Raw genomic sequence first — 21019 nt, forward strand, 5'->3', positions numbered from 1 at the left:
TATTTGTTGCTATATATGATATAAGAAGTAGTGACAGGAATTTTTATGTTGTTTTAATCAACAGAGTCCAGTGGCCCATGTTTCTGTCCTGGTGAACGTGATGGTGTGGTTTTCAGATGTTGATGAAAGGAAGATGGTCGTATGCAGTTTACTGTGTTTTTCACACAGGCTAAACCAAAGCCCATTTCCCACCTCATCACCCATACATACTGCTCATTTGCCAACTACTAAGTTCAGACCAAAATGACAGCCTTATGCCAATGTGTGCTAATCAGAAAGTTCATTCTGCCTACCTTTTCTAGCCTACCTCACCTCACCTAGCCTGCCCCACCCAGCCTACCTCACCTAGCCTACCTCACCTAGCCTGCCTCACCCAGCCTACCTCACCTAGCCTGCCCCACCCAGCCTACCTCACCTAGCCTACCTCACCTAGCCTGCCTCACCCAGCCTACCTCACCTAGCCTACCTCACCTAGCCTGCCTCACCCAGCCTGCCTCACCCAGCCTGCCTCACCCAGCCTACCTCACCTAGCCTACCTCACCTAGCCTGCCCCACCCAGCCTACCTCACCTAGCCTGCCCCACCTGGCCTGCCTCACCCAGCCTGCCTCACCTAGCCTGCCTCACCTGGCCTGCCTCACCCGGCCTACCTCACCTAGCCTGCCTCACCCAGCCTGCCCCACTCAGCCTGCCTCACCCAGCCTGCTCTGCCAGTCTGCTCTGCCAGCCTACCCCGCCCATTCTGCCCCACCTGGCCTGCCCCACTCAGCCTGCCTCACCCAGCCTGCAGGTGCATGCTTACCATGTCGGAAGACAGGCGGGGTAGGTGGGAGGCCAGGTGGGCATGATAGGCCGGGCATGGAGGGTGGGCAAGTGTGTAGGCCATTTCGGACTGGTGGGTGGGGTAGATCGGGCAGGATGTGAGGGTGGGGTCGGCTGGGCTTGGTGGGTGGACGTAGCAGGATGGGCGGGGGGTGGGGAGTGTTTGGCAGGGCAGAATAGGTGGGTGGGGTAGGCTGGTTAGGGCGGGCGTGTGTGATAGGCTGGGTGGAGAGGGCTTTCGAGTGTGTAGGCCAGGCAGGGAAGGCTGGCGGGGTAGGCCAGGCGGGGTGGGAGGGCATGATAAGCTGGGTGGGGAGGGTGGCTGAGTGTGTAGGCCGTGTGGGCGGGTGTGCCGGCGGGGGTGGGTGGGCGTGGTAGGCTGAGCAGGGCGGGCTAGGTGGGCTGTGCATGGAGGGTGCGTGTGGTAGGCCAGGAGGGGCAGGTGGGTGTGGTAGGTTGGGGGGGGCGGGGAAGGGGAGGGTTGGGGGTGGTGAGGTAGTAGGGAGTTAGGTAGATAGTTTGGATGAACCTCCTGTCTAGCACAAAAGGCATAAAATACATAAAATTTATTTATGTAGAAATGTAGAAGGTGTTGAAATGATGATGGGAAAGACTCCTAACGCCAAAGTGGGGCAACCTAAGGCAGGACTGTTACTGGGTAGTTAGGCAGGTAGTTAGGTGGGTAGTTAGGCGGGTAGTTAGGTGGGTAGTTAGGCAGGTAGTTAGGTGGGTGGGTAGTTAGGTGGGTAGGTGGGTGGGTAGGTCGACCTCAAGTCTACCACATTAGCCTCAATACAAAATGTCAAAACTTAGAAGTTATCAAAAGTTTTATTCAGTTTTATTCATAGTCTCTCCTTTTTAATAACAATTTCTACTGAAAGAAATTTGTTTGTGGCAGAGTAATGAAAACCAACTTATAGAATATGAGTTTTTTAAAAAAGGAACTAGTTAAACTGGTTCCTATAAAATCATAGAGCTAGGGTTAGGCTTCTTTAATAAATTCTTTTAGAAGTTGCACTCAAATGTTAATCATTTAAAATATATAGTATTTAAATGCAAATAATGATAGATTGATTGATAGATAGATAGATAGATAGATAGATAGATAGATAGATAGATAGATCTACTGAGCCAATAAGTTTATAAGCCAATAAGCTACAGACAGGTAGATCTACAACTTGTATAAGCCAGTGAGATTTCTGGGATTTGTTCAGGACCACAGACCATACAGGCTGCTTTGGATATAGAGTCCCATAATACATTTTATATACATTTAAATAGATTCATGCAATCTGCTACTGTTTTTTTTTAAAACACTGTGTTGATGTACATATAATATAGTATAAATATAGCAACACAGAAACAGAAAGATAGTATTAGTGGCAAATATGTTGGGAAGTTGAGAGAAATTCTAATGTAGTTGTTTGGACTGAATATTTAAACAACATTTCTATTTAATTACAAAGTTTCCTCAAAGGCAGTTGATTTTAAGTGTTTACATTTCAAGTTTTTACTTTTACACAGATTTACAAGGCTAACAGGTGTTTAGGTGTTCAGCTTAATGGAAGTGTGGTGTGATGGTATCACATTAAGGCATCACACCAACTCAGTTAACACACACAGGTTTGAAACACCACAAAGCAGGATTCCATAAAAAGGGTAATGATTTCTTCAAAAAATTTATTAAAATTTTAGGCAACCAAAAGGCATCAAAAGAAACATGAAACACAAGACACACAGTGATCTTGTTAACAGGATTATACACAAGCTGTAGAATGCACAATAATGAATACAACCCTTACAAACAAATGAAAAAATAAATAAATACAAATTAATATTTCATAATAATTTCAGAATACTTTCTAACGTATTTTTCAAAATATATTATGTCTTATAAAATGGTAGATGTGACTGCCATATTGGCATATTGCTCTGGAAGTATTGTTCTGGAAGAGCTATAGTTACCTGGAGCATTACTGAAATGTAATACTCATACTTTTACTCAATTTCTTTTTCAGGAGGTAAAAGAAAACCCCACACTTTTTACTCCTTACATTTTCATTTAGATCTTCGAAGTGCCTGCTGTTACAAATCTCAAAGGCCAGCACATTTTACTGTTGTTGTTTTTTTCTTTTGCCAATCAGTCGAGTTCCACTCATTTGAATTTATTGATTCATACCAATAACACAATCCTTACACACCTGATTTAACTCGTCAGCTCATTAACACACTCTCGTTGAGGTTTAAGTAGGTGTGTGTTAGAGTAGGAGAAGTCTACAATGTGCACTGAGGGTCTATAGGAACAGGACTGAGAGTCACTGAGGACTGAAATGGAGCTCGATCTGTTCACCAGGGTTTGGTAATCAGAGGCGACCTCAATCGTCTGCACGCCAAACTGACCTCAAATGTCATTTCCACTGAGATGCCTGAGGAGATAGCAATTCTGCTGAAGGAAAAAAAATCAATTCTGGGTATAAAACAAATATTCACCTGTTGAATAGTCTGAAACCAGCCAGTATTTAGGTAACAGATAGGAAATTAGTGCTTTTATTAGTTTTGTTTTTGACTGGTGTTTTACAGAAACAGTTCAACTAGGAACATTGTGTCTGAAATAAAAAACCCTCTGACCTATAATCTAGAAAATCCAGAAGACTGGTGAGCAAAACAGCCCTTTCAGTAGGTTTGAAAACTACATGAGATTTTTAAAATTCAAGCACTCAGTGTAATATGAAACCTGGTTCGTTTTAGTACTCAGTAACAGTTTAGAATCGTATGCGATTTGAGACACAACCCTAGTTTGTTTAGCGGAGGCAGATGGATGGGGAAAGATGTCCATTTTTATTGCTGAACTATGTTAGTGCAGCACGTCAGGATCAGTATGTAGTATATACACATAGGTATCCACATACTTTTGGCTGTATACTGTATAATTTGTGTATGCGTGATTTACTGTACTTGTCTCAGTCTTGTAAGCATCAGCACCACGTACACAAAGAATCAGATTAATGAGGAGTTTAGGAAACTTCTGCAGTTTTTGCAAGATGACAGTGCAGCCATGATGAATAGTGTGTAGCTGTGAATACATTCCTTCTCGTCCATGTTTAATAAATACAAAGTCAAAAGACATTTGAAGTGGATATATACACTGTCTATTCAATAAAAAACATGTCTGTATACTTATTCTTCCTCACTATATGTAACTCCGGATAATAAAGAAATGTCAGTAAAAAACTAACAAGCAACATTTTGCCCTCAGGGTGTGCAAACTTTTGCACTCATCTGTACCAAACTAAATCATCCCAAATTATATGTACCATATCATTTGAGATGGTTTAGTTTGGTACAGTTGAGGGCAAAAGTTTGCACACCCTGAGGGTAAAATGTTGTTTGTCCTATGTTGCATCGTGCTGCTGCCACATGATTGGTTGATCAGATAACTACTTATTCATGCAGTTATCCAATCAGCCAATCACATGGCAGCAGCACGATGCATAAAATCATGCAAGTCAAGTGCTTCTGTTAATGTTCACATCAAACATCAGAATGGGGGAAATTGTGATCTCAGTGACTCAGGAATGGTTGTTGGAGCCAGACGGGCTGGATTGAATATTTTAGAAACTCTTTACACCTGTGGTGAGCAGAAAAGCATCTCAGAACACACAGTTTTGAGGCAGGTGGTCTACAACAGCAAGAGGGTTCCACTCCTGGCAGCCAAGAACAGGAATCTGGGGTTACAGTGGGCACAGGATCACTGAAACTGGATAGTTGAAGATGGGAAAGATGTCACCTGGTGCAACATGCAGATGGTCACATCACAGTTCAGAAGAAGAAGAAGCCTTTATCAGTCAGATATACTGTACAGTACAGTGAATTATTTTTTATTATTTTTTTTTTTTTGCATATGCCAGCCTGTTAAGAAGCTTGGGTCAGAGCGCAGTTGGGTCTAGAGCAGATAGGGTTAAGAGACTTCTCAAGGGCCCATCAGTGGCAGAGTGGTGGCTCTGAGGCTTGAACCCACAAATCGTCAACCACTAAGCCACCAATCTGGCATCAGTGGCATGAATTCAGGAACCCAGTTTGCTTTGTATCAGCAGTTCAGACTGGTGAATTGTGATGTGGTAGAACATGAGATTCACAAATCTGCAGCAATTATGTGATGGACCAGAATCTCAGAGGGAACACGTTGTGGAAGCCGTGCAGCAAAGACCTGAGGTTGTTTTGAGAGAAAGAAGATGGTCCTACTAATATCCAGGATTAGTATGGTGTTCCTAATAAAGTGGCCGGTACGTGTGCTGTATATTGCATGTACATACACTACCAGTACTGTACACTGCTCTTGCACGGGGCTTGCTGACTTTTTCCAAGATCATCCAAGTGCACACGTCACTGCCGTCGCAGAACACCCGATCTACATTCCATTACGCTCACGGATTTCCCGGAAGTAGGAATGTGGAGAGCAGCGGCGCCGAGCATCCTGATTGGCTGAGTGGGAAGGCGACAAGGCGGAAGTAGGTGTGTGTCAGAGTGGAAAGCGTGCGGCCCAGGAATAAAAATAAAACTTTAGACTGAGTGGACGTCTATAGTTCTGCTTTATTTCCTGTTTCTCAGACATCCATGAAGTGACACTCTGTGTGTGTGTGTATGTGTGTGTGTGTGTTTAAGGTGTGAGACATGGGAGGCAGTAGCAGCACGCGCCGCGTCTCCTTCGAGAGCGATGAGAACGAGAACGTGACGGTGGTGAAGGGCGTCAGGGTGAGTGCCATGAACTCCTCTCATTCACTCACACTGCGCGCACTGCTCCTTCTCAGCGATTAACGACACGCAGAAGTGTTTGTGGCTTTTGTTTTAAAACTCTGCGCTGTTGTTAAAAGTGAAAACCCCCGACTCGGTGGTCACTTAAGCTAAGCTAAGCTAACTAGCCAAATATTAGGGGACGCACGCGCGCATGACAGAAGCAACAGTTTGTGCATCAGCTGTCAAAGTCACACACTTTCTTTCTCTTTCTTTCACTCTCTCTCTCTTTTTTCCCTCTTTCTTTCTTTCTTTCTTTCTTTCACTCTCTCTGTTTCTCTCCCTCTCTTCTTTTGCCACCTTTATTTTTGCAGGATACTTTGCTGTCAAAGCCACTTAAAAACATGTGGTAAATTAGTTAATTAATTAATTAGTTCATTAACTTATTTACTTACTTACTCAATTTCTTATTTATTTACTTATGTTCTTATTTCCATGCTTATTTATTTATTTGCTTTCTTTTTTGTTTTCTTACCTTACAGTCTTACCTTCTTACTTATTTGTTTGTGTATTTATTTACTTACTTACTTACTGACTGACTGACATTTGCTTACTTATTTACCTATTTACCTGCCTATTTATTTATTTAATTATTTGTTTGTTTGTTTGCTTACTCTGTTTTGGCCCCTTTATCTTTGCAAGATACTGTCGCCCTCAAAGCCACATGCTTTTTTAAAAAAAAATCAATTTTAAATTTATTTTTCAAACTTTAAAACTTTAAAAATTTATTTGTTTGTTGATTTAATTGGTTGTATTTTGGCATGTTTATCTTTGCAAGATATTGCAGCTGTCAGAGCCACACACTTAATGAAACCCTTGTTAAAATTAATTAATTAATTAATTTTTTCACACTGAAAAAAACACGTTAATATCTATCTATCTATCTATCCATCCATCAATCAATCTATCTATCTGTCTATTTATTGTGCTTTGGCATTTTAGACACTTTGAAGAAAAGGAGTTGAAAAACACCTGTGAGTTTTCAGGGTTACATAATTTATGTATTAACGTGCAATTTACTGTATTTAACTCTGTAACGCTCACAGTGATCTGTTGTGTGTGTGTGTGCACACGTGTGTATGAGAAATCCATAAGCAGTAAATAAACAATGAATTAATGTGATCTTTCTTAAACATTATGTCTGCCATGTTTAGTTTATTTCTTTCCTGATGACTCTATGTAACGGATTTAATGAATGTTGTATTTACAGTAACTTTCCATAAAGCTCGTTCTACAGGTTATGGAGTGAGTGAGTGGGGTTGTAGGGTGCTCGAGCAGGGTTGTGGAGTGAGTGAGCGGGGTTGTGGGGTGCGCGAGCCGTGTTGTGGGGTGCGCGAGCGGGGTGTGAAGTGTGTGTACAGGTTATAAACCACTCTGCTGGTAGGTTTAACCTTAACCAAGGTGAAATGGAATAAGCTTGTGGTGTAAATCTGCGTCCTGGGCATTTGGCAGCGGTGTTAGTCTTTAAATAAAGCAGCTCAGCTTAACACGTAGCACTGGATGTGTTAATAACTACTGGATCAGTCTGTCCTGAACATTAGGGCTGAGTTCTGAATTTGCTTATTGTCAGCAGTTCAGTAAAGATGAGTCATGAGGCTGCTGTTTGATCTTCAGGATCTTGATGTTTATTTGTATTCTTGGAATATCTTCAGATCGGCTTCAGATCAACTGCCAGGCAAATATTTCCTTTATTACTAAACTATGGGATTAAAAAAAATCCTATCACGATGCAGTTGAGTGTCACGGACAAGCGTGACCTTAACAAAATGAAAAAGTTGATGTGTAGGAAATGTAATTTGCATTAGCAAGACGTCCTCTGATCAGCTTTTATTCCTCTGTTATAACTTCTGACTGTGCTGGATTGCTTGGCTAATCTGAGTCTAGTCATCTTGACAGCTTTTTTATAAATCTAAATTTTATAAGCCAGATGTTGTACAGTACTATCTTCAGAGAACAGCTGGAGACTTGGATCAGGGGTATTCATTAAGATTATTTGTCAAGGTAGGTCTAGCTACATGAATTTTCTTACTAAAGGTGTGAATAAGTGACTATCATGACTGAATGGCGATCCTTGTAGTGCTTAACCTTTACTGTTTAGTTTACAGCTATAAATAAGACAGTTTGACGTGGTTTTGCTTTGTAGTGGCGCTTCAGGTTACCACTTTTGACTCTGAACCGATGACTTGCGTCTGGTTTTGAAACTGGAGAATAAACACACACTTCTCTCACACATTTATCTTTAAACCTTCGTTTTTTGTTGTTGTTGTTGTTGTTGTTGTTGTTGTTGGTTTTTTTTTTTTGTTTTTTTTTTAAAGCCATATCATCAGTTCGGGAAACATACCAGAAATGTTACATTAAAAAAAAAATCTATGAAAGTTCTTTCTCACTGAGCTGCATTCAGCTAAATAATTTGCATAAATTGGTATTTTATATTTATTTTGTTGATTGTTGTTCTGTTGCTCCAGGGTACACTGATATTACATTTTAACTTCCTGGAATGTAATAATAAAGGAGGATGCAGATTTTTTTCACTCGACTGTAAGTGGTACAGAGCAGCAGCACTGCAAGAATCTATGAAACTGGATACTGGCTTTATTTATGTATTTATGCAACATAGAAAAGAGTAACATTAGAGAATCCTCTTAGAAAACCGCATTGCGATGTAATGTACCATGATACTGATCGCATTATCCTATTTAAACATCTGTCTGCTTTTTTCCCCCTCCAGCTCTCAGAGAATGTCATCAATCGTATGCGAGAGCCCTCTAAACCACAATCCAGATCATCTCCTCCACCTCCACCTCAGACCAAAGTGGAACCTCAGCCCTACTCGGCGCCGAGCCGTCCTGCGTTTGACCCCATCACATCTCTGCCGCCTCAGATTCCTGCACCTCCTCCGACTTCTCCACCTCCTGCCTCAGCACCTGCAGGTGAGTTTATCACTCCACCTTCTGCTGCTGCTGCTGCTGAGTGTGTCACTCCTGCTAAACCTGATGCCTCCTCTCCGTTATCTCCCTTAGCTGAAGCTGTAGACCCCGCCTCTTTAGTAGCTCCTCCTCCTCCACCCCCTCCCCTTGCTTCTGAGCCTCCTCCTCCTCCATCAGTAGCTGTCGCAACTCCCCTTCCTGTCCCTGTTCCCTCTGCTCCCCTCCCTCACAAACCTTCTCCTCCTCCATGTGTGGAAATAACTGCCCCCTGTGCCACCCCGGCTGACCCTGCTACCCCCCCAGCTGAGCCTGCTGCCCCCGCTGCTCCCTCTGCTCCCTCACTGCCTCTTCCTATTTTAGAGGAACCTGTGATTCCACCTTCAACAGGTGAGCTGAAATTAAACTACACCACAAACACACACACAGGTGCATCATCTCTACCCCAGCCTCTGTTTTCAGAAGTTATCACATACACACTTATGGTCCTTATGGTTTTCATTTGTGTCCGCCCATAACATCTGTAAGGACATACGGTATCCCATTTCTTATTTTTGGGGTTCAGAAAAGTTCCTTTGCTATGATGCTAGAGATACACAGAAAACAATGCATTTCTGCTTTCTCCGCTAAAGCAGTGCTTGGACAGAGCATGAATAAAAATCACCTGGCAGAGAAGCAAAAGCGAAAGGGGAAAGGACATAGGACGTGAATGACACATTTATTTCTGGTAGTCGTTGTGTTCATTTCGTACCGACTTTGAGCTTTAGCTAGGTTAACTTTAATGTTTGAATGCACAGAGCTTAGTCTTGTGAGCCAACAGGAAACAAGAAGGCGGGACTGAAGTCTCTTTGGTCTATAAAAAGAACTGAAAAAACGGTGGAGGTGCTAATTATTAAGTAGCAATCACACCACCCTCTTTTTTTTTTTTTTTTTTTTTTAAAACTGTCTATTTTTGCTTGGTCCAGATGTTTTTACCGATTGAGTGGCATTAGGTTTGCTTTTTAAGTCGAACAGACAGAATGAAGTAATTTGAACATAAAAGGTAGTAAAAGAACTGATATAAAAATTATTGTTATTGTATTCCAGATTTAGATAGGTTAAAATACAAAATGGGCATTGCAGAAAGTGTTTATGTTGATTGATCTAAAGTAAATACTACTATAAACTCAGTTAAAGAAGTGAAATGGTGATTTATTTACTGTTGACGCTGTGAGCGGCCATGTTGATGACATCATATGCTGACTGCTTTTTTTCTGGGTTGGAGGTCAGAAATTCTGAGTTATAAGTTTCAATACTATGGTCAAACCGTGGTTTTGTGATTTCTACACTAGTAGCAACACTTGCCAGTGTAACGATTTTCAGAACTGGAGTAATAATGCTCTCTGTTTTAAAGTCTTGTGTGCATTAAAATCATTGAGGATAAATACATGGAAAAGCTATAGAGCTTATTTCCATTCTGCTCCTAAAAACTTAAACATCGATGGGCATAATGCAAGTGCATATTTTCCAAATGAAATCAACGCTCTATTTTTCTTCATGAGAAACTATTTATCATTTTACTAACATCTTGCTAAATAACCATCATTTGAGAACCACTTTAGCTGTTATTTCTTAAGAGTTCTGTTGGAAATCTTTCCATAAAACAGAAAATAAAAATGTGTTTTAAATGCAGTGAAATAAAACCTGTAAAGCTCATGAATGAAAAAGTTCATACTAATGAAATAGTTCATTAGTATCTAGACACAGTATTTTTTAACTATTTTTAAAGTGAAGTAACATCTTTTTCGACACTTAATCAGCTTAACTTTCTGAACTTTAAGATGTGTTTGTGGACGAAGAAACCAGAAAACTACTCTGAAGTTGGACTTGCTGCTGGCAGTAACGAGGCACATTATAAATTCTGTATTAATTATTTCCGATGGAAGTGCGGATTCTAAACTTGGACTTGTTCCCATGTTTGTGTTTGTAGGTAGAAGAGGAGTTATCTTATTACTATTGAAACATATTTAATCCTTTCATGCACAGCGTCCATGCTTATATCTGTGTTTTAGGAGAGTACACCTTCAAGTCACTTTAATTTAACACAAATCGTTCTCAGTGCAGCATATCTGTGGTGTATCTTTGGAAACTTTCTACATAAAATCCAAAATTAAGTAAAAAAAAATAATAATAAATCCCAGACTCCAATTAACATCCTAGGATTTATTTATTTATTTAAATTTTTTAAAAAAATTAGTATTTTTATTGAAGATAGATTGATTTTTTTTTTAATCCTCTGAAATCAGCTGCATCAAGCAACAATCCTAAACTGTTTTAAGAATATTGCTATATGTTGTTAAAAAAAAATGCTTAAGTCATCAGCATTAAATATTTTAGACCTGAATGTTAACAAATTGGATTATTTAATTAATTTATTTATTTGTTTATTTAATTTTCAAGGTTTTATCTAGAGATGGCATGACGCTGGACCATCATCAAATTTTTTTTGTTTAAAAAAATACTAAGTTTATTTATTTATTCATTCCTTGAAGCACTTTATGCAGGAAAGGAAAATATGGGAATCCTAGACAACCAAAACATAAAAACTTACACAAAACTCTGTTCCACCTTGCTTTGTTTCACACAAAAAATCATGTACGTTGCAAATATAATAAATATAGTATAGTAACGTAGTAAAATAAAGTATAATAAAATCAATCCTAACAAAAAATACAGTTATGCCTTTTTATATATAAAGTTCTCCAGTTCCAAAAAAAAAACAAATCCAGTTCTGATTCAGGGTCTGATTGAATACACTCCACCATGTGTACCATGTGTAATATTACCCTTTCACTTTGGACAGCACGTTTAATTTTTAATATATTTATATTATTTAGTCAAAATTTATGACACATTATTTTAAGTAATAAAACATTTAAAGAATCTGGACTTTATTTTAAAATAATTTATGCATGAAAAGGTTAAAAGAATGTGTTGCATTCGAAATAAGATGCATGTTCTGTTACTTTAATTACTCCTGTCTTGTAGCGCAGAGAAAATGTTAATGTCAAAAGTGGGGATGTTCACGGGTGTTTGACTGTCCAGTTAACCTTTTGAGACACGAGTTTTCGAATATTGGTGTCACTAAGCGGTTAAATTTTATGCGTTATATGCACCTTATACACATACGAAAAAGGAAAGCCACTTCTGAGAACGTTCTGCTGCAGAAAGCTGCGCTCTCAAGGTGTGTGTCAGGACTTAAAAAAAAAAAAAAAGTCTTATGCTACAATGGACACAAATTAAGCACTTTGATGTTGCAGATTTCACACTCGAAGCAATGCTGCATACATTTACATTTCACATTTACATTTATATTTTTAAACCCGGCACATCTCCCATGCTCAGCCTTTCATCCTTCACTGGGTTAGTAAATAAATACAGCATAGAAACTATCTGTACCGACCGACAGATTCTAATAGACATGCGTTTCCACATAAAATTCATTAATCCGATGAGATTTCCACTCCTACACTTCCTCTCTGGCTTTTACGGAGTTTGAATTTCACCGAGCTGACCTTCAGTAAAGCGTTTAATAGCGTTTAATATTTCTGTTCATTATTTCTCCTCTATTACTGGACAGGAGGAAGGTATAATTGCAGTACAAAATGATAGTTGATTACGCCACATTAATGACCCTTAAAATAACGCTTAACCAAATATATGTTCATTAATTCTTAAGTACATCTGAATCAGACTTCTGCTGTATAACGATTTTAATCGTCTCTACGCAATAATATACTGCAATGATATCCAGTGACGTTTACTCTGACATTGGAGTACGCTAGTACGAAATATCACGCAAAGGTCTCCTTTTTTTCTCCAATAAAACAGCAGATGAACTAATCGACATGTGAATCTGGAATGACGGACAGGTGCTTAGGTGTTTTGAGCTTTCCGGTATTTACTTAAGCTACCTGCAAGCTCCGCCTTCTTCTCCGCATCTCAATGTAGAATATATTGAGTTCATTAATGTGAAAAAAAAGTTTGTTTGACTTAGCTAATATTAGACAATTAACATCAGTTATCACTATATTTATAAGGGAAATTTTGACTCATTCAGTTTTGACATAAAAAGATTAAACACGCCTAGAGCGAAGTGTCAAATGTAAGACTTTACGAATAATGATAATTTTGATGATAATTTGAAAGTGATTAATTACGATGTTTTTTCTCTCCTGTGCCAAATCCCGACTCCCCTTCACTTGCACATGCTGCATATTTACTCGATTTCTATTTCTATTATTCTCTTAACAGACGAGTTTTTAATCTTGCTACACAACAAACACTGGAGCAATGCCAAAAAAAACTCGACCAAAAACAATTTCCTGACATCGCCTGTTCCCCCCAGAAATCCTGAGTAAACACGCAGCATGTCTACGCTGAAGCAGTTCCCAAATACACAGCTGATAATATAACTACGCTGTCCTGCAAACTCCTTAAATCGGAAATGCTCAGTGAAAATGCTCATTTTTCTGTCTTGTTTTTTTTAGAGTATAGGTTCTGGATGAGTAAATCATTTATCACAATTTTTTTTTAACGGTAAAATCATAAATAAAAAAAATCAATATCACACAAGCCTAATTTGAACATTAAAATTTGGCAGAACATTGTACAGCCCCTTAGCTGATTTATTTAAAAAGTGTTTTTGGGTGTTGTACATTAGAATAAATGGATACTTTATGCTACACAACCTACAATTTACTGTTAAATCTATGGCTGTTATTGCAGATTTCCACTCGTGCACCCTGGTAGTGTAGCGTAGGCGAGCGCCGTCGTAGTGCAGAGACTATAAGATGGAGGATTATTCTTCAGTGTTACTCAAATAAAAGTACGAGGTTGTATTCTGTCTCGTTGTATTCTGACTGTAGCACTGGCTTCAGGGCTGGAGAGCATGAAATTTTACCCAGAAAGCCATCGTTCCTAATATGTAAGGGACAAATTCAGGACCATTACGCTATAGATTTTCAAAGATTAGATTACCGTACAGGCTAATGTGCTTTATTTTCCTCGTTCTAAAGTTCAGCTGCTCTTTGGGAAATTGAGCACACACTCAGGTTCCTCGTATTATGATTTATAGCCATCACTAGACCGCTAATGAAACTATTCATTCTTACTTGTGTTAATGAATTGATGTTGGAGGTAATTAGGACCTCCATTTAAACTTGTTCTGCCTCCACTGTGTTGTGATTGTTCTTTTTTTGTGGGAAAGTTTGTTGGGAATGCATGTTGTTTACTTCTACATGTAGTAGCAGTGTGATTTCGCTATATATATCTTAGTTAATGATGTCCTGGTAATCTATAAGTTGTTTGAGCTCTATATAGTTATAATGGAGATATTATTATGCATTGTTGCCTGTTTAAATAAAATGCTGGTGCTTTTGCTGACGGATGGGTGCAGGTTTTGCTGTGGCCTCATCTGAAAATTACACGGAATTTCACCGTTAAATCGGGAATTGCCCGCTATTACGCGATTCAAAGCTTTTGAATTTTACTCAGACTCCATTTAAAGCGTGAAGCATTAGCTGACTTGTCCTACATTATAATTTACGCTTGAACAATATTGATTTTTCCCTGCTAGTGATTTAGCATTAAAAGAATCTTAATTAGTGATTTAATCGTCTAGAACAGATTAAAAAACAAAACACACACAAAAAAGACACAAAAATAAAACCTAAATCCATGGAGCAGCGCTGCTGAGTGTCATTAGGTTTACTAGTAAACTACTCGGACATGACCGCGGCAGCAAGTTTCTGTCCTGTGACTCACTGTGTCGTGGAGATAAAGCCAGCAAACTGGCTAAAGAACCTTTTTTTGGGTGATTCTAAAGATTACTATCTTTTGCCATGACTTGCATATCGCTTCATTCAGATTGAATGGTCGGCCCCCAGAAAACTGGAACCTGAAAAATTTTTTTCACACAAATTCATCAATTTTTTTCTGCAATTACAGTCACAACCGGTGGATTAATAACGAGGTGTTTGTAAAATTATTTTAACAAGTTGTATAATAGTGAATACAAAACAAACAGGAAAAAATATAGGTAGCTGAAAGTTAGGCTGCAAAACAGTTCCTAAATATTGAACTGAAAGAGAAAATTTGCTCCAACCAACCTACAGAAAAGGTATAACTTATATTAAGTATAAGTTGATGTAAGTATAACTTATTTTAAATATAAATTGACATAAGTATAACGTATTTTAAAAATAAATTAACATTAGTATAACTAAGCTTACTTTGAACTATGTATTTGCTTGGAAGCACTGAGAAAGGTTACATACTATTTTTATTCTGTCTGTATTGGTCTTCTAATGCATCATAATTAAAAAAAAAACAGTGTGAAAGAAATGAAATGATGTAGCATTAATAATAAAAAAAAAACTCTCTTCAAGCTACCCGATTTAAAAAAATTGACGCCTCCAGCTTGCTAGGAGAAATTAAGTTAAATGATTCGCTCTGTGATGATATAAAGCTTCTACCAGTTTGCGCTCTCTTCCTTTTGACATGTCCCGTTGAAAAGGTGTTGACAGGATTTCCCACTGAAAACTGGTGCACAGAAGTGCGTCCATAAGAAAGAGAGAGATTACAGCCTTCAATATTCTGAAGCTTGTGGCCAGAAAAGTGTACAAAAGAGCATCTGAGGTGGAGACTAAACTTTAGGATGCTTTCATATTCTGTGGTGTTTAGGGTTGATTTTTTTTTTCCCCCACAGCATGCTGCCTCTGGGATTCTAGGCACCGTGTGGGTGGCATTATGCAAATAATTTGGAACGCTGCCCACAACAATGCTTTGTTATCTTAACCCCGAGTCTAAGAGTGCTGCTATGTGTGCATTTTTTTAAACTCCCTCTAGAATATCGACTGAACCTGTGTTCCTATGTTGACAAAGCAACGCTTATGTTTTTGTCTTTTTAGTCCAGCTCAGCAATCAGCCATTTTAAATCAACTAACACATTTTCATGTTGCTTCTAATTAGCAAATTAAAGCTGATAGGCTTTCTGTTAAAACACCTGTTTAATAAAGAGTGTTCTGCTCCTATTTATAACCAGCTGCATTCAGAAAATGTGTTTTGTATCGAGTTATGAGTTTGTGCCAAGCTTGCTCTGCATGACGTTTGTACTCAGGTGTTCCCACTGAGGCCCTGGTAAGCGATCTAACAAATGTCGCTGGTATTTAACTCTCAACAAAACCACAGGGAACTACAGGTATTTTCTTAGTACTCAAATGCACTGTCAGAGTTAAGTATAATTAATAATCAAGATCATCTGGCAAATTAAATGGTGGTATGTATTTCCAGACTTCTTCTGTTGCCCGGAAACAAATACGTGAGATTTTGTTATATACTCACCGCCAGCTGATTCAAACAAAACTGTATAAATTCTCTTTAAAAGTTTTTCAACTCTAGGTATTATATCTCAGTAAAGCTTGTGGCATTCATGCCATGTCATTGAAAAGTTCATTTTCCTGCAGAAAACTGGGCATACACATGAATGTGTGAAGAGCCAGTCAGATTGCAGCATTCAAGATGCTGAAGCCTGTGGCCAGAAAAGTGTACAAAAGATATCAGATACTCTATGAGCTGTGGGCGGGGCCTCTGAGTTTAAAATTAAACTTAGTGACATAATGTAAAACAAAACTGTAAGGAACAATTGTAATGATTATTCCCTTTTAGAGTAACAATAACCAATTTATAGTACAAATAAGGAACTATTTATACAAATAAACAAGAAACTTTAAATTTGGTGGTTTAAATTCTCACCTGGAACATCAGAAATCTGTTGTGTTGGAAAAATCTTAGAATATTGGCATACAGTTGAGGAGAGCTGGGTGACATTATGATAATATTGTCATGATAAATTTTTCTATGTTGAATTATCTCAGTATTTATTATAATATAGAATTCAATAACACTGACATATTTTTCCAAGGATTTACACAAGAAGTGTGGTATTCATGAAAATCCAGTTAGTTTGGAAAAATGTTCCTAGTCCATGAAATCTCCTGAAATATATGTATGAGGAGACTCACTAATGTGAACCTCGATTGATCAGCTTCAGCAATTAACTGGTGATGAATTGCTGTAATTTTATATACCAGTTATGCTGTCAAGTTTAAATCACTTATTTATTTAATTTACACACACCAACTTAGTGAAAATTTTATGACGTTCACTTATTTCATATTAATGACTTGAAAGAACAGGATCCAAATGAGATCCATAAATTAAGACAAAATAATTCCAGCCATTCAAAAAGGATAAAAGTAATGGCACCCTATAAAAGGTATAAGGAGGAGGCATTAGTATGTTCTTATGGTAACTGACACGCTGCAATGGCTGAGCTGCATTAGTGGAAGGTTTAGCACACACCGCTCTTGGGAGGTGCTCTTTCACAGTTTAGCTGATATTTTGTTGTGATCAGCTCCGTGAGCTTTACCTTTATGGAGTTTTGTTACTAAATGTAAATCAGCTGTAATGTGAAGAAGCTTGATAGTTTACAGCTGACTGGCATTTAGCAACGTAGGCAAATGAGTACGAAGAAAATCAGCAAAATTTTTGGAAATCTGGTGGGATTTTTTTTTGTTATGTTTTTTTTTTTGCAAAAGAAAAAACATTTACACGCAACTTTACTAAAAGATTGGTAAATGAGGCCCACTATACAAACAGTTTTACTCTACGCAAGAATGGGCAAATCAATTCATTAACTAGCCCTCAGGACAAGTAAAAACTCTAATGTGATGCCTAGTCTCATGTTTTGGTTGCCTGGAAACCTAATTCACCAGGGTAAAATGTGGTAGCTAATGTAATATAATGTAATAATGTTTGGCAAACTAGTAAGTGAGTATGTGCATTAATACAGACTAAGGGAAACAAAAACGTTTATAAATTCCCAAGGAGAGAATGATTTTATGGAGCTAAATTTTTTAATATAGCACATCATGTTTGTGCCCTTGACAAAACAAAAAACCATCATTAAGTTGTTGAGCGGTGATGTTGTCCTCTTACGTCGTATGTTAAAGACATTACCCGGACCTGTCTCTGTCACCTAATCCTGTGGAGTTCCATTCTGGATGACAAAGAATTGAGACACTGAATAATGTGTAATAATGATGATTACCAAAACCCTGCTAAAAGCTCCATGACCACATCATCATTATCTTCACAAAGTGAACTTCATGACAGCACTGCTATTTGCAAGATAGTTAGCAGTGCTGAAAACACTCAGGATTAATGAGCTTGAAAGACCTTAGAGCAGTACAGTTTAGATCACTTCATGAGTCATCATTTTATATCATACATATGGATGTGTTTGTGCTTCTGAGAGCCATAAGGGGAAGACTTTTTATCCTCTGATGCTGTGCCTGCTCTGTATTGGTACTTAGAGATTTTTTCCCTTTTTTATAAAGAGTGTATATCAGCGTGTATTGAAGGATTGAACCAACTCAGAACAAATGCAGGCTTAATATGTACCAATGTTTAAATATAGTGATGTCACAGTGCATTAAATCCCATTTAACCAAATTAGCACGATTAGTTTGTGTTATTTGTACTTTTGTTTTTGTTCACTTCATCTGTTCAGTATACTAACAATATAATATTAATTTTTTTTATGATTCATAGTAATTCTCATAAAATTACAGTTAATTCATTCATGTTCATTTTGTGTTTATTTATGGAAAGCACTTAGATTTGAACTGCTATATAAGAAAACATTGTTATTAAGATTCTATATTTATATAATGCTATAATATCTCAAAAACCTAACTGGCACAAATTTAAATTTTAACTTACATTTTTTTTTTTCAATTTTAATTTAATCTACATATTTTAATGTAGCTATCAGCACAAACAAATGTAAATGGTTTTGAAAGCCAGTTTCACAGGGCTGTAATATCATATCTTGAACTACAAGATACTATGTATCTTGCTTTTTAATTCTCTCATTTTCACATCATATTACCTGAGTGCAAAAAAAAAACTGTTCATGTCCACCTATGAGTGAAAATGTAAGAAATTTGGGAGCTTTCTGAATGCCTGGATTTCTTCAGTCAAATCCAGAATTGAGGCTTCTGCCAAAAAGAATGTTCCACACACCCAAGGAAATAAATATCTGTACATGGCACCTTATCTACTGTAAAATCTGCTTCAGTTCTGTTAAAATTTGGAATATGTGCGCTAAGCTTTAGCTAGTATTACTAATTTTAATAAATTAATAATGTGCCTAGTCAATGATGCCACGATGCTTAAAGTCGGAATAATGGTACATTTTTTTCCCCAATCCTCCCGAATTGTTTCAAATGACAAATGCTACTAGGGTGGAACATTTTTTTCTGAACCTCTGAAAGTATCGGACACCTATTTCGGAAGAACGCATAAATCAAGCTTTCAAGCCAAGAGGCAGTTTGACTGACGTGGCAGACGGCCAACCGCAGACTTTGGGCAAACTTGCGAGGTTAGTCACTGATAACTTTCTTAGAAAAATCTCTTTTAGTTTTTTAGTCCAGTGACTATATTTTGTTCAGTAACACGCTCTTTGTCATGGTGTTCAAAGGGTTTTCCTACTGAAAACTGGTGCATACACACGAAAGTGTTGAGCCAGTCAGATTTCAACCTTCAAAATGTTGAAGCTTGTTGCCAGAAAAGTATACAAAAGAGCATCTAAAGTTGAGACTTTACTTTAGTAATCTTTAGTATGCTTTCATATTTTGTGGTGTTTGGGGTTGATTTTTTTTTTTTCCCCCTGGACCTGAATAGATATGGTAGGTTTATGGTGCATGTCCAAACAACACAACATTACAAAGAAAAGTTTTAGGCCAAGTCGGTAACTATATACTCCTCTGATAAAAGGGAGAGAGAATTTCGAAAGCGACCAGCGTGATGGTGTTGATCTTCTACAGTCTCCTTTCCACATCATTATCTAAAACCACCATGTGCTGCGTGAAAAAGGTGCAAAAAAAAAATCTACCACTGCTTTTATCCACAGTCTCCAAGTGCAAGAGATGAGACGCAGGGCCGGTTCTCGCTCAGCGTGCAAGTCACCTGACCACATAAAACATAATGAGACGGCTTCCTGTTAACGAGACACAGATCAGCTTAATGAGCTTAGCCACAGAGACATTCACACTCTCTTTCTCTCTTTCTCAATTTGTTACCAGCCGTCTCATACTGCTTCACTCTGTCTCTCTCTCTCTCTCTCTGGCTGTCCTGCTTTATTTTACTCTTCTCATCTGCTTAAAGTTGACAGATCTTTCATTTTGGCTGTGCGATGCGTCAGGAGAGACTGGTGTATCATTTCATTCATATAGGCTGCTTTAAAGCATCTGTTAAAGCTGTCAGTTATTGGACAGACATTGTCTTGAGTTTTCATTTCAGATCAGTGAATAAAAAAAAAAGATGACTGAGTCAGGATGAAGGTTGAACTATTAAAAAAAGAAAAGGTAAACATCAGGTAATCTGTCAGTCCAGGCGTTCAGTACAAGCAGGTGACATTTTCCCTGTCTGTGTCACACTTCTCTGGCTGCCAGCTTAATATCCAGAGGTCATGACCTTAATGAGGGAAATTGATTATGTGTGCCCACGAGTGCTGGGCTCTCTGAGACCGGGTCTGTCTCGAAATCAAGGCAGCAGTCGCCGGGTGAGCTGATTAGAGGGCGGCCAAGGTTGATCCTCCCACCGCTTTTCTCTTCACCATAAATATTCATACACAGAGCCCACGCACCTCTCACCATTATACGCTAATTACCTTTTTTCAAGATCACTAGCAGGTTCAGCAGGGAGACACAAAAATGCATTAAAGATACACTTGTGCAGCCATTGCCTGTAATGAAATAATCCCCTCACACCGTATCTGAACTGCACATTAAAACGCCATATTGTGTCTCGTCATGGTTTAATCGGTGTGCTTATGTCCTAATCAGCACATTGTGTCACCTGCATCATCAGTGCATACAGTCTTCTCATTAGCCCAGATTGCAAACCAGTTCATTCAGATAATTACAGCAGCCAAATTAGGAATCTCTTATGCAAAGGTCTTTGAAATATATTACAGTAAGACCATTTGTCTTTCTTTCAGGGAACTATGAACTAATGCAGGAAGTCTAGATTTGATGGGTTTTCAGTTTGGTTTTTGAAGTTGTCTGACTTTTGTCTGATGGATCACTAGTTATAGTTATATGCAGACTTTTATTCATTCTATTCCATTCATTCTATTATCACCATGGTTTTTAGTTTCCCTGGTATCGCCATGGTTTTTGGTTTCCCTGGTATCGCCATGGTTTTTGGTTTCCCTGGTATCGCCATGGTTTTTGGTTTCCCTGGTATCGCCATGGTTTTCGGTTTCTCTGGTATTGCCATGGTTTTCCTGGCATGACTGTGGTTTTGCCGATATGGCCATGGCTTCCCTGAATTTGCCTTTTTTCGTTTTCCTGGTATCGTCATGGTTTCCCTGACA

At 38.4% G+C, this 21019-nt stretch overlaps 1 protein-coding gene across 3 annotated transcripts in view; it reads left to right on the top strand.

The window, feature by feature from the left end:
- Positions 1-5284: 5284 nt before the first annotated feature.
- The window catches only part of chchd3a (coiled-coil-helix-coiled-coil-helix domain containing 3a), an 89065-nt gene continuing 73330 nt past the window's right edge, over positions 5285-21019 (top strand). Inside the window, exons 1-4 of one of the 3 annotated variants that reach the window (XM_026923295.3) lie at positions 5285-5332; positions 5483-5572; positions 8340-8541; positions 8632-8925. In XM_026923295.3, coding sequence (XP_026779096.3) covers positions 5492-5572; positions 8340-8541; positions 8632-8925 — 577 coding nt within the window. In that variant the 5' untranslated portion in view covers positions 5285-5332; positions 5483-5491. The other 2 variants (XM_026923296.3, XM_026923297.3) reach the window with 2 other exon arrangements.

Source organism: Pangasianodon hypophthalmus, chromosome 18 (assembly GCF_027358585.1).
Source record: "Pangasianodon hypophthalmus isolate fPanHyp1 chromosome 18, fPanHyp1.pri, whole genome shotgun sequence".
NCBI classification, from domain to species: Eukaryota; Metazoa; Chordata; class Actinopteri; order Siluriformes; family Pangasiidae; genus Pangasianodon; species Pangasianodon hypophthalmus.